Below are 13,675 nucleotides of genomic sequence, written 5' to 3'. Positions count from 1 at the left end.
TTTAGTCTATGTGGTCAAGCGCGAGTTTATTTCGTATATAAAAAAAATAAGTTATATACCAAATCTAAGATCGTTTTTCTCAGAAAATGACAGACAGTTTTGTTTGTGACTATGAGTGTGATACAGGTCCTTCTACAATTGGTCTGAGCACAAATTACCATTACATTTCAATGTCTCTGTCAATGTCAATTGGATTGGATCATAAATGTCAATGTCAGTCTTAATTTTTTTAAGGTTGCGTTGCGTCAGATGAGATGAGTTCTTACTTCTTTCTTTAATTCTTTGTTTCTAATTTGATTTCTCGAACTATAATTATTATAATTTCTTCGAAGAGTTCGGTGCATCTTTCGCAATAACTTACTCAATTTTCTGTTGTTTACGTATTTCGTGTTTTTTATTATAAAAATGTCAAACACCGTACCCACTGAAGAAATTGACGAAGTGAAGGAGCGCGCCCATTTTAAAACTGTAGTAAACGCTTTTAAATATTACAAGTAAGTCGATTTAGTTAATAAAATTACTTAAAATTCCTTCATCCAATACTTGGATCCTCCTAAATTAGTCAATTTTTGTCTTTAACAAGTTGAATAGATCGAAATAAATGCACGTAGCAACAGCGGTATAGATCAAGTTTGTGCATGCAATTATCCCTAGATGCAAACAATGAGCAATGTTTACTTCCCGTACACGTGTAGAAATGTGACCTTTACGTCCTTGGTATATAAGGCAGAGTTATGTACATTTTACAACTAATGGTTGTTAACCATTAGCCAATACATATTATACATAATACACATTGTTTACATAAAGTAACTTAAATTCACACAAAAAATATCTTTTTATATTTTTGGTGTGAGTGGTTGTGACGTAAATGTCAATAAATCAATGTTTATTAAATAAATAATAAATTCATAAATTTATTATTAAATAAATAATAAATTCATAAATAATATGTTACTCACGTGAGTGATGTTCATTACGAGATCCTGGGCACATATTTTAAAAATTTTCATTTTATAAATGAATATGGGCTCTGTATTTTATTTATACTAAATTCTAAGGGAGCATTGGAGAGGGCCTAAAATATGCCTAACAGCCCTGCCAGTTTTATTTCTACTTATTTCTACCAAATAAATATATGTATATAAAAATCCCATTTCACTTGTGTACAGTGATATGGGATTAATCATACAATTGCAGGAACACTCCTGCGTAGGTAGGTATGATTAATGTTGTGAAGTATTTTTCACCTTCTAACCACCACCCCATTTTTAAATCATAATTTTAGTTTTCTACCATACAGCTTGTATGGTATAAAACAAGTATCCGCTATGAGCGGTTTTTGTGATAGGTCCGGATTAAGGAGCTCTAAGGAGGTCAAACGGCGGACGAAGTCATGGGCGTCCGCTAGTTATAAATATATACACACAGTTAATGTGCAGTGTAAGCTTTGTGCAGCTGACACTGACCTTTCTTTTTTGTTAACGTTTCATTTTCAGCATCATGCTTACTGGGAGTGTATGAAAATTGATTTGTAAGTAGAAGAAATAACCAAATTTAAATTAATTTACACAAAATCTTGACAAATTATATACCCAAATCTTCCTCATAAATCAGTCTTATCTATTGGTAGAAACCATATAAAAATTCTTTTAGTTTATAGCAAACAGACATAGCAGAGGATTTTAATGTACATGTAACTTCTATAATATAAAAATAAATCGCTAAATGTGTTGCTAAGTGCAAATCTCGAGAACGGTTGAACAGCTAATTCTTTTTGTAAAATATTCCTTCAAGTATGACAATGGTTTTTACGGAGTTTTTTTAGGGTAGGGGTAGGATGGAAGTAGGGAAGGGTAGGGAAGAAGCACACATAAGTCAAAGCGAAGCTTGACTGGATCCACTAGTAACATAATAAAACATTTATTACTTTCTATTCAAACAGGTTATGCAGCTTAGACAGGATACTCAAATCAGAGAACATAATCTCAATGTTACCATCGAGCCATTGTAAACGGCTAGAAAAATACAGAGCCTACCTCACAAAGTTCAAGAAATGCCTGGACGTCAACAATAGTATTGTACTTCTAATAATAAAAGATGTGGACACCATGTTTACAAATGTAGACCACAGTATTGATGTACAGACAAACGGGACGGAGAGTTTTGGTTGTGATTATAATAATTGTGAGATACCATCACAGGCACAGCACAAAATGCAGCATGATGTTGAAAAGGTATTTTTTTTTCTACTAATATTAAAGATGACGTGATAGCCAAGTGTGATGTGGTAGCCCAGTGGATATTATCATTGTCTATGATTCAGAGGGCGTATGTTTGAATCTGCTCCGGGGCATGCACCTCCAACTTTTAAGAAATTAAATATCACGTGTCTCAAACCTGAGACCTGCATAACCAAGAATTTTCTTGATTCTCTATGTTTGTGTGAAGTCTGCCAATCCGCATTTGGCCACTGTGGAGGACTAAGCCCTAACCCCTCTTATTCTGAGAGAAAACTCATGCTCAGCAGTGAGCCGAGCTATAAGGGTTGTTAATGAATATTAAAGGGGAAATATTTGATTGTTTGCATTGAATAGTCTCTGAAACTACTTACCGGACTGATTCGAAATTCTTTTAAAAGTGTGTCTGTGAGTAACACAGGCTATATTGTGTCCCCAAATTCCCACGGGAATGGGTACTATGCCAGTAAAATAGTAGGGTTCTGGCAGCTAGTCAGGTAGATTTGATTGATATATCAGTTGCATGTAGAATATTTCTAACATCATTATTATGCATTATCAGCACAATGGACAAAGGCCTTTTAAGGATTTCCTGCAAAACTGCGCTTTCTGGTGTGGAATAGCAATTTTTTTTTGTATAAGCTGGCGCTTAGTTGCAATCACGCCTGATGGTAAACAATGAGGCAGCCTATGGTGGAACGCGTTCGCCTAGAAGATGCTTATTCACTCTTGGCTTGAAGATACCCATATTGTAGGTGGTGGGTAAAACTAGGATGGGAAAGAGGAAAAAATGAATGGAGGGGAATAGGAATATTCATCAATTTCTTGGGAAATATATCTTCTTAGGATGTAATGTACTCTAATATTATGTAGTAAAAATAAGGGACTTTATTATTTGACACACAAACTCTCGACTTTATAAGATTAGTGTGATTCCAGGTACAATCAGTGTTAAAGAACATAGTGAGAGACTGGAGCGACGCAGGCGCAGCGGAGAGGGAACAATGCTACAAACCCATATTAGATGAGCTGGACTATAGGTATCCAGCTGAAGAGTTTAGGTAATTATCTTCTGTAGTCCTAAAATGTGACCCATGACATTATATTGAAGACAAATCGACCAATAGCAGCGTACTGGAGATATAGCTCTCTCATTTGTTGCGTTGTGACGTAAGAAGTCAGAAGAAAACCTCTTCTCTGCCGGCGAAGACGCTGTGATGATTGTGTTTATGTTGCCTGTAAAAGTTGTTAGTATTTGTCAACACGATTGTGAAGGATTTTTTGGACGTTTTTTTCTACTATCAGTGATAGGGTCTGGGGTGTAGTTGCAAGCCTCAATCACTAGTTTGTGGTGAGCTGAGCATATACTGAGCTACTGTAGGGAGCTACTCTCTGTGCATGTCCTTGGTCTGACGAATGAAGGGACTACATGCCCAACATAGCTCGTGAAGATAAATCGACCAATTGCGGCCGAATCTAAAATATCCCATTCTCATTTGTCCCAACGATATTTCCGGTTCGGCGCTATTGGTCGATGTCTTCACTAGATATGTTGGGACTACTGGAGGGGTTTTACAATCGCCTTAACAACACTACAATAGTTTGTTCATTGGAGAGTAATGGGGATGATGACTAGGTTTGAATATATTGATTTTTATGATACATTCGGGTAAATAAGGTCAATGTTAAGTAATTTATACATAAAAAGCAAAGATTGTCTTTATATTTGCAAAATAAATGAGATTATAAAATATCAAATCTAATAAAAATCTTTTATCGTAATTTGATGAAAATTCATACAGTTTTAGCTTCCTTACATTAAATGTGACATTTTTTAATATGTGAACTATAAACATAAACGCACAAATAACAAAGATATTAGTAATTTTGTTTGTACGCACATACAAATCTAACGATCATCACATTATCTACGACGTCACTAGTTCGTGCTATTTTGCACGGGGCGGGCGGGATCCGCGGCAGCGCCGCAAATCTGACCCTTTAAATCCCTGTAGCTCCGAAAGTAATGATCGCAGATACTCTGTTCCTTTTACAAAATTGCTTTACTGTTAGCATACTCTTAATTTATACACAACTAGCGGACGCACGCGTCTTCGTCCGCGTGAAACTCGATGTAAACTTTCAACTACCCTTATCCTACCCCTGCCCCTACTCCTACCCTATCCCTACCTACCCTACCCATAACCTACCCCTACCCTAATTTTGTTGGTTGATTTTTTACACCTTGTGTCCAAAAACCCAAATATCCTACGGAACCCTATTTTTTCCTAAATACAATTTAGTCTATGTTACTTGTGGATAATGTAGCTTTCGAATGGTGGAAGAATTTTTAAAATCGGTCCAGTAGTTTTTGAGCCTATTCATTACAAACATACAAACAAAGTTTTCCTCTTTATAATATTAGTATAGATAGTATAGATTTAAAAAACTGTCATCCCTACTCTGAATGTCGACAGTGACCGCTCCCACATCAAAGTGCTGGTGCCGGGCGCGGGGCTCGGCCGCCTGGTGTGGGAGGTGGCGGCGAAGGGATACTGCTGTCAGGGCAATGAGTTCTCGCTCTTCATGCTGTTCGCTAGCAACTTCATCCTCAACAAATGTCCAGAGGTGAGACACAGCCTGTTAATCATGACCATAGAACTTAGACTTATTAGATAAAGACCTGCCTCGCAAGACATTATTTTTCTGTCAAAGTATATGATCAACGATCTTATGCGATTATAAACACTGTCTCTATAGAATCGATGTTTCACAGTTTACAATCGTGTCCGTCGGTTAAAAACCTTCGTAAAAATACCTTTTTGTGTAGTTAAATGGTGTAAAAAACGAACAAAAACTGCTAGTTTAATATAAAATATGTATGAAATCTAAGCTCGTTTTCCTTAGAATATGGCAGAAAATTTTGTTCGTGAATTTGGATGCGATAGTAGTCCTTATGTATTTAGTCTGAGCCATAGAATCATCATCAAAATCAACAACCCATTCTTCTTTCTTGGGCCTTTTCACATTAAACGTTGGTTGTTCTTATACACCAACCTATATCAGGCTTACTGCCAAGCACAAGTCTCCTCTCACAATGAGAGGGGTTAAGCTAACAGTCCACCACTCTGGCCCGATGCAAATTTGCAGACATAAAGAAAATTTAGAAAACTCTGATGTATGCAGGTTTCCTCACGATGTTTTTCTTTTCACCTATTGAGACGTAAAGGTGCATGCCCCAAACCATATTCAAACCTACACCCTCAGAATCAAAGGCAGAGATCACATCTACTGGGTTATAATAGCCCACTTAACCATAGACTAATTAAGAATGAATAATTTTATTACACAAGTTCTTGGCTCTGTAAGCCTAACTTGCGCACCACATATCTAATAAAGAGAAAAAGTCATAGTCGACCAATAGCGACCGAACCGGAAATTTTGCTCTTTTACTGAGATGTGATGAAAGGAAGAGACATATTGAAATATTTGTCGCAGCTATTGGTCGACAATATGTCACGTTATTTTCACGACATAATGTCATGGCACTCATCTTAGACCTACTGCATTGGCGTATCTAGGATTTTTAATGGGGGGGGGGGTCTGGCCCCCAATATCACGTCTACGGACGGCCGGCTATCCGTGGTTCAGCGGTATGCGCGGTGGATTTACAAAACAGAGGTCCTGGGTTCGATCCCCGGCTGGGCCGATTGAGATTTTCTTAATTGGTCCAAGTCTGGCTGGAGGGAGGCTTCGGCCATTGCTAGTTGCTACCGACAAAGACGTACCGCCAAGCGATTTAGCGTTCCGGTACGATGTCGTGTAGAAACCGAAAGGTGTGTGGATTTTCATCCTCCTCCTTACAAGTTAGCCCTCTACCATCTTGGACTGCATCATCACTTACCACCAGATGAGATTGTAGTCAAGGGCTAACTTGTAAAGAATAAAAAAAAGTCTTATTAGTATCATAATAGAATTTCATATTGGTAGCTCAGAATCCTAGGGTGAGTACGGCCCATGTGTACGCCTCTCAGACCAATTATAGAAGGACCTGTATCGCACTCATAGTTACGAAAAAATTGTATGTCATTTTCTGAAGGAAACGAGCTTAGATTTGGTATATATCTGATACTAAACTAGAAATTTTTGCCCGTTTTTTACACAATTTAATTACACAAAAAGGTATTTTACGGAGCTCTTTAACCGACGAACAACACGATTACAACTATTTAACATCAATACTATAGAGACAGTTTCTATAATCGCATTAGATCGTTAATCATATACTTTGACAGAAAAGTAACGCCCAGCGAGGCAGGTCCTATACAATAATTGGTCTGAGGTACGCCTATCTTCTCACAGTTATTCCATGGAATGCTCAGATGTTCGTGTCATTGTTACAGGCTAACAAGCACACAGTGTACCCGTGGGTGCACCAATATGTGAACCACCTGACCAGCGAGCACCAGATCCAAGCGGCGACGTTCCCCGACGTGCCGCCCGCGACGCAACAGTCTCACTGCTCCATCGCTGCCGGAGACTTCCTCAAGGTGAAATACAGTATGTTACAATACACTCTCCTATTTGTAAGGGTCGTTATCAATCCATATCCGGCTCACTGATGAGCTCGAGTCTCCTCTCAGAATGAGAGGGGTGAGGCCAATAGTCCACCACGCTGGCCCAATGCGGATTGGCAGACTTCACACACGTAGAGAATTAAGAAAATTCTCTGGTGTGCAGGTTTCCTTACGATGTTTTTCCTTCACCGTTTGAGATACGTGATATTTAATTTCTGAAAATGCACACAACTGAAAAGTTGAGGTGCATGCCCCGGACCGGATTCGAACCCACATCCTCCAGAATCTGAGGCAGAGGTCATATCCACTGGGCTATCACGGCTCTTCCACTGCTCTTTTATTATTTGTAATGGGTACCTTTAGATATTGTGAAGTGGTTACTTTTAATAAACAATGTACGAAATCTTCTTCATACAATGTGTGTTGCCAGTAATGACCTAAGGTTCTGACTCGAGACTTGGTCGCTAACTATGGGCCTCATAAGAAGTCTCAGACTCACACAGCAGGCGATGGATTTAGATTTCGTTTCAACATCCACACGTTCCCGATATAGGTTTTGCAGATAGACATACATAAAGAAGTAGAAATATGTAGAAATATGTAGAAGTATAAGAAACCTGCATTTCTGAGAATTTTCATAATTCTCTATGTGTGTGAAGAGGGTGGTAACCAGCCACGGCCGAAGCCTCCCACCAGCCAGACGTGGACCAATTAAGAAAACCTCAATCGTCCTAGCCTAGGTATCGAACCCAGGACCTACGTCATATAAATTTACCGCGCATACCACTGCGTCACGGGGGCCGTAAAAACCTAATAACTGAAAATTTTCATAATTCTCTGTGTGTGAAGTCTGGCAATCTGCATTGGGCCGTTGTAGACTAAGGCCTAACTTGTCTCATTCTGAAAGGAGACTCGTGCTCAACAGTGAGCGGAATATGGGTTAGTGATGATAGAATGTAAATAATTTGTTGTTGGTAGGTATACACAGAGGCAGATGAATGGCACTGCGTGGCGACGTGTTTCTTCATAGACTGCGCACCAAATGTGATAGAGTTTATAGAGAGGATATACGCTATACTGAGGCCGGGCGGCTACTGGATCAATCTGGGACCGCTGCTGTACCATTATAGGTACGTTGTATCAACTGTACTTATAGTAAAACTATAATAGTTCCCATTTTGTACCTTGAAGATATTTCTGGAATTTTTTATTGGATTTACATAATATAATCGATACCAAGAAAATTGTCTAAAAATTACATTATTAAAGATTACAATATTGTGTTTTTTCCACAGTAAATATCATACAGAGCGTGGTGAAGCTGCTGAAACCCATAAAAAACAAACCTTTATACAAACTTTTTTCATAACTAGTATTTCAAAATATAACACCGTAGCTAGTGTTATATTTTGAAATACTAATTGGTAATTATTGATTATTATACTAATTACGTCTATTAATATAATAATTGTTTAAGTATATTTATTTATTTATTTATTTATTTAATCTATAATTACCAATAAAAAAATACTCCATCTTATTTCTTTAGTTTATGTGAAGTTTATAAAATACTTAAAGCCATAAGACGCCAGTCTTCTTGAATAATATTGAAAATTACTGATGCGACGCTTCCGTGTCGTACTGACTCGAGAATGTATTTGTTTTTGAATTTTGTATTCGGCGGGGCGGCGACACTGTCTTGTTCCGTGCGCTCCATCTGCCTATTATTGATTAATCTGTGGTTTTACTATTAATAAACCGTTGCAACCACTTAAATTAAATTTATTTATTTTCAGTGATATGCCGACAGAAATCAGTATTGAGCCGCCTTATGATGTATTATTAGACATAATTAGAGATGTCGGATTTGAAATTTTGGTAAGTTTGAGTTTCGTTTTTCATTTCTAAAATATTTTGAACTAGCAGACGCCCGCGACTTTGTCCGCGTGGAATTAAGTTATTCACAAATTCCGCGAAACCATGGATTTTTCCGGTATAAAAGTAGCCCATGTGTTAATCCAGAGTAAAAGCTATTTTTAACCGACTTCCAAAAAGGAGGAGGTTCTACGTTCGGCTGTATGTATGTTTTCATTCCAAATTTCAGCCAAATTGCCGCAAAATTTTGTTGTCGCATAATTGCATACAAATTTTCATCCTCTATTTTATCCCCTTGGGGATGGAATTGATCAAAATCCCTTCTTAGCGGATGCCTACGTCATAATGTCTACCTGAATGCCAAATTTAAGAATGATCCGTCCAGTAGTTTGGGCTGTGTGTTGATAGATCACTGTCAGTCAGTCATATTCAGAATTAGCTCAGATCTGTGGTGTCTTCGGCCGTGGTTAGTTTCCACATACCGGTAAAAGGCGTACGTTTAGCGATTTAGCATTCCTGTATGATGCCGCGTAGAAACTGTCAGAGGTCTGGCTAAGGAATACTTGTACTTACATATTTTTTTTATTCTTTACAATTTAAAAAAATGAAGGTTAGGAACCTAAAAGAAGGTTCCAAACTAGCATTTACTTATCTATGTCATTTTAGAAACTGATATAACTTTTTTTCATTTTTTTATAAGTTAGCCCTTGACTACAATCTCACCTGATGGTTAGTGATGATGCTAAAATGGACAAGATGATTACATTCATATCTCTTTCAAGCAGTGGCGTGCACTTCATAGATACAAAAAAGCACTGCCGATCCTGAGGTCTCATTAAAAACCATTTTGTACCTACAGTGCATACCCTAGTTAAAATCCTCGTGCACGCCGCTGCTTCCTAGCCTGCTACCATCCGACTTCATCGTTACTTAACATCACGTGAAATCACAATCAAGAACTAATATTTATCACTGAATAAACAAACTTGTTAGTGTAATATTATAAAGATCTCTGATAAAGAGATTGAACCGATTCTTTATACCAATGGAAAGCTACATTATCGGACAGTAACACAGGCTATATTTATTCCCTGTATTCCTAGAGGAACAGGAACATCGCAAGTGATATCTGTCCGTTAAATGATAATTTTATACAATAGTGTGTGTTGCCTAAATCATTCATAAATCATAAAAAAATACGAAATACAATGCGATCAAGAATTTTTAAAATTCAACCCCGAAAGTGATGAAATAGGGGTTGAATTACATTGATATCCACGCGGACGAAGTCGCGGGCGCCCACTAGTCTCTAGTATAAAATATCATTGTGTCCGCTAGTTAAAAATAAAACTATTATTTAATTTACAGAAAGAAAAGACCGGCGTGAAGACGAAATACGCCCAGAATCCCAACTCTATGATGCAGCATGAATATAACTCGGTGTTCTTTGTATGCAGGAAGCCTGACTGATCTTCTAACTGTTAAATCAATCAAAATGTTTTATTGTATGTCAAAGTGGAAACATCTAAGTACATCAGCATTTATCTTTTATTTACTTATAACCATACCAACGAGTACTTGTCTGGCAAATATTATCTGGCAAATAAAAGACAAATTAACTTCGTCAAAGCAGGTTTAATAACGAAATCTAGTAAGCCTTACTCAATCCTAGTTCTGCACCTGATTTTGGACTTTATTAATGGATATGTTTGAGAACATTATGAAATCCCAGCGGATGTCCTATTTGAGGTCTAGACCAGATATTTTCCTTTTGTCCAAACAAACTAAGCGAATAGTACTTGTAGAGCTTACTGTGCCGTGGGAGACTAACATTCCGAAGGACCATAGTTTAAAAGTGGATAAATATTATGACCTAACAAATGAAGTAACTAAAAATGGCTATGTAATTAGTCTACGCCGTTAAAATAGGTGCGAGAGGATTACCAGCAAAATCTCTCTGACTTGCTAGTTTTATATTAGAACGAGTATCCAAAGCTGCTCTAATAGGATCTTACCAAATTTTGGCTAGGCAGGGAGAACAACACGAGCAGAGAACGGGGAGTGTTGATCGATCGTCAAGGAATTACTTAACCCTACATCCTGTAGTCACAAGTTCAGGTCTCTTCTCGGAGTTAAAGAAACGGAGAGCTGTGATAACCTAGTGGATATGACCTCTGCCTTCGATTCGGAGGGCGTAGTTTCGAATCCTGTCAGGGGCATACACCTCCCAACTTTTCAGTGATGTGCAATTAATTAAATTAAATATCACATGTCTCAAACAGTGAAGGAAAAACATCGTGAGAAACCCTGCATACGTGGATATTTTCTAAATTCTCTCTAAATTCACTCATGCGTGAATTCTGCCAATCCGTATTAGGCCAGCATGGCTCCAACTCCAACTAGTCGGGAAAGACTGTATTTGGAGTGGGAAAGATTGTATTATGAGTGGGTAAGACTGTAAGACGAGTCTGCTGGTAGGAAAAGAAAACAAAGTGAATAATCTGTTAGTGTTTTATTCAAGTACTGTATATAATATCTGCCAATCTTATTAGCATCTTCGTTAGAATGGTTCATCTTTGCATATGTCAAGAACTGACGTCTAAGTCTCAACAACTTCTGCGGGTTGATTGATTGAACAAAACCAACTTCCAATACACAGTCGGGGTATTCAGGGAACTTTATTACGTCTAGATTTAACTGTTTTGAGTCTAGAATTTGTTTTGATATCGCCTGAGTCACTTTGTCTATTTCATATAGAAAGTTTGTTGAACTGAGGGGTGGCTGTAAAAAAATATAATTTTAAGCTGAGATGTGCAATTGGCAAAAGTAACTTGTAAGACAGACAGACAACTTGATGGTAAGTGATGATGCAATTTAAGATAGAAGCAGGCTAACAAGAGGAGAATAAAAATTCATATCCCTTTTGGTTTCTACACATCATATTGGAATGCTAAACTGCTTGGCAGTACATCTTTACACTGGTAAAGATGTACATGTACCAGTACCAACCAGACTTGGACCAATTAAGAAACTCAAATAGCTCAGCCTGGGATCAAACCCAGGACCTCAGTCTTGTAAATCCACTTGCAATGTAACATCTAATAGTGATTGTTTCACAGTAGAACATTATTATAAGGTCACCATTCCAACACCTTGGGACCTCAAAGTACATCAATCTATTCTTCAATTATATACTCAGAGGCACAATTATCCGCCCAACATAATATACTCGCGTCATATTCTATCTCTTTTCAATTGCTTCTTTGGCACTATAGCGTTATTAATATAGGCTGCTGCTTCATCATCATGAAAATATTACAAGTTCTTACATTCTGAGTACTCATGTTAGGTGGCGGTGGTTTCTTCTCAAACAGAACTTTGTACACTCCATCTAGGTCTAACTGATCGGTTGGTTGAACTGTGAAAAGAGGACTGTCCCATCTATTGTTGGGGTTTGGCTCTTCAAACCTTCAAAGAGAAAGAAAAACGATTTTGTAAAAAAATTGGGATTGGTCATACTATAAAAACAGCAATATTTAAAACCACCCCTTATGGTTTCAATTTCCACCACCATTACTATAGTAGTATCGTAAACAAAAATATTTATTAAAACAAAGTAGAAGAAGAATACAATAAGGAACTTAAGCTAACTTATCCTAATAACTATATAAATCATGCCCAAGTGGAATGGTGTCAAGAAAACTGGCTGCATTTCCATGCTGGACAGCCAGGCTGAAAATCCTTTGCCACGTCACGGAGAAATGATTAAAGAAGAATTAAGTTATTTAACTTAATATACTATTGATTTTAAAAGGAATTGTTGTTTGTTGCCATTCATCTAAAATATTCAAGTCACTTAATATTTTGAATTTTCACAGCAATTATTAAACTGTACTTAATTTTTTGATAAATGAGAATGAGTTTGTTCATTACACTTCCACAAATAAATCAATGGACAAAGCTCCAAGCAGCAATGGAAGGCTACATAATCAGCAAATAACATAGACTATGTTTAATCCCTGTACTCCCACAGAAAAGAAAACTGTGAGAGTGAAACCGCTGGTGCATGTATATGACATAATTATAAAACTTTACCTGTGTTTTGTGAGAGCATTAAAGACTTCTTCAGTGTATGGTTGTTTATTCAAATCACATATTTCATTAGATTTGCCCTCATTATCCTGTATCCTCAACACATTGTCGTTCCAAGCTTCCTGCAGGTTACGTATGGTGTAAACAGTGCATTGAGTTGATTTTGATGCTTTCGAAGCACAGTATAGCTCATAGCGGAAACCTGAAAAATACACACTGTGTAGGCTCAGATATTTTGATAATGCTCTGCAGGCCTAGGGAGAGAGGAAATTAGTGGGTTACCCACACCTGACACTACTCGCAATATGTACTTTGTGAGAATGAAAAACGAATTCCCTAAGCAGGTACAGCAAATGTCACTAACAGAATAGTTTTTATAGTACCTACTGAATAGATCTTTATGTACTTTTCACAGACAGATCTAAGGCTGGAGCGAGTGTCAGACTTCTTTCGTAAAGATCGGATACAATATCCCTTCTTCTAAGAGAAAAATCTCTTGTGAATACAGTCAGTTGACGAATCGTCAGTTGCCGAATTTCTAACCTTTAATATAGTTGCTTCCGTCCAATACAACAACGTTATCTTTGCCAATAAGTCGTATGACTTCAGACTTCAAGTAACCTCGTATTCTTTTCTCTTTTTGAGAGTCTACATATGTTGAATTTTTTTCATAACCTAACTTCACAATGGCATTATCTTCAGATACGATTTCTACGTGTTTTTTATGAACTTCCTCGAAAAAGTGTTTTAGTTCTGTAGCCCTGGTTGTTTTGCCACTTACTGGTGTACCACAAATTATAATGAGAGGCATTATTAGATGGTATTTTAAGCTCGAAATAAAAATTTCGTTTCAAAATTCAATTATTTCTTTTATTTTACAGTGACATTTGA

General features: G+C 37.3%; 2 protein-coding genes across 2 annotated transcripts; one reads left to right on the top strand and one right to left on the bottom strand.

Moving 5' to 3' along the window:
• The first annotated feature begins 232 nt into the window (after positions 1-232).
• Positions 233-10,232, top strand: LOC112050028 (carnosine N-methyltransferase). The gene is made up of 8 exons (XM_024088152.2): positions 233-494; positions 1,946-2,237; positions 3,180-3,301; positions 4,718-4,868; positions 6,644-6,790; positions 7,796-7,947; positions 8,614-8,695; positions 10,061-10,232. The coding sequence occupies exons 1-8, from the start codon at positions 406-408 to the stop codon at positions 10,160-10,162; spliced, it is 1,137 nt and encodes a 378-aa protein (XP_023943920.1). The 5' UTR covers positions 233-405; the 3' UTR covers positions 10,163-10,232.
• Positions 10,233-11,116: 884 nt separating this feature from the next.
• Positions 11,117-13,675, bottom strand: LOC112050019 (protein KTI12 homolog). Its single transcript, XM_024088137.2, has 4 exons — positions 13,328-13,675; positions 12,788-12,986; positions 12,022-12,160; positions 11,117-11,473 (listed from the first exon to the last, which is right to left on the bottom strand). The coding sequence occupies exons 1-4, from the start codon at positions 13,593-13,595 to the stop codon at positions 11,132-11,134; spliced, it is 948 nt and encodes a 315-aa protein (XP_023943905.1). The 5' UTR covers positions 13,596-13,675; the 3' UTR covers positions 11,117-11,131.

The sequence above is a fragment of the Bicyclus anynana genome, chromosome 18 (assembly GCF_947172395.1).
Source record: "Bicyclus anynana chromosome 18, ilBicAnyn1.1, whole genome shotgun sequence".
Classification (NCBI taxonomy): Eukaryota; Metazoa; Arthropoda; class Insecta; order Lepidoptera; family Nymphalidae; genus Bicyclus; species Bicyclus anynana.
This window is presented reverse-complemented; position numbering and strand designations above follow the sequence as displayed.

What these genes read in the sequence shown, in the direction of transcription:
- LOC112050028 (XM_024088152.2), top strand. Translation starts at nt 406, where the DNA reads ATGTCAAACACCGTACCCACTGAAGAAATTGACGAAGTGAAGGAGCGC. An exon ending in TATCCAGCTGAAGAGTTTAG is followed by an intron (nt 3,302 to 4,717) that starts GTAATTATCTTC and finishes GAATGTCGACAG; the next exon opens with TGACCGCTCCCACATCAAAG. An exon ending in ATGTCGGATTTGAAATTTTG is followed by an intron (nt 8,696 to 10,060) that starts GTAAGTTTGAGT and finishes TTTAATTTACAG; the next exon opens with AAAGAAAAGACCGGCGTGAA.
- LOC112050019 (XM_024088137.2), bottom strand. Translation starts at nt 13,595, where the DNA reads ATGCCTCTCATTATAATTTGTGGTACACCAGTAAGTGGCAAAACAACC. An exon ending in CGGAAGCAACTATATTAAAG is followed by an intron (nt 12,987 to 13,327) that starts GTTAGAAATTCG and finishes TGTATTTTTCAG; the next exon opens with GTTTCCGCTATGAGCTATAC. An exon ending in CTAACATGAGTACTCAGAAT is followed by an intron (nt 11,474 to 12,021) that starts GTAAGAACTTGT and finishes ATTTTTTTACAG; the next exon opens with CCACCCCTCAGTTCAACAAA.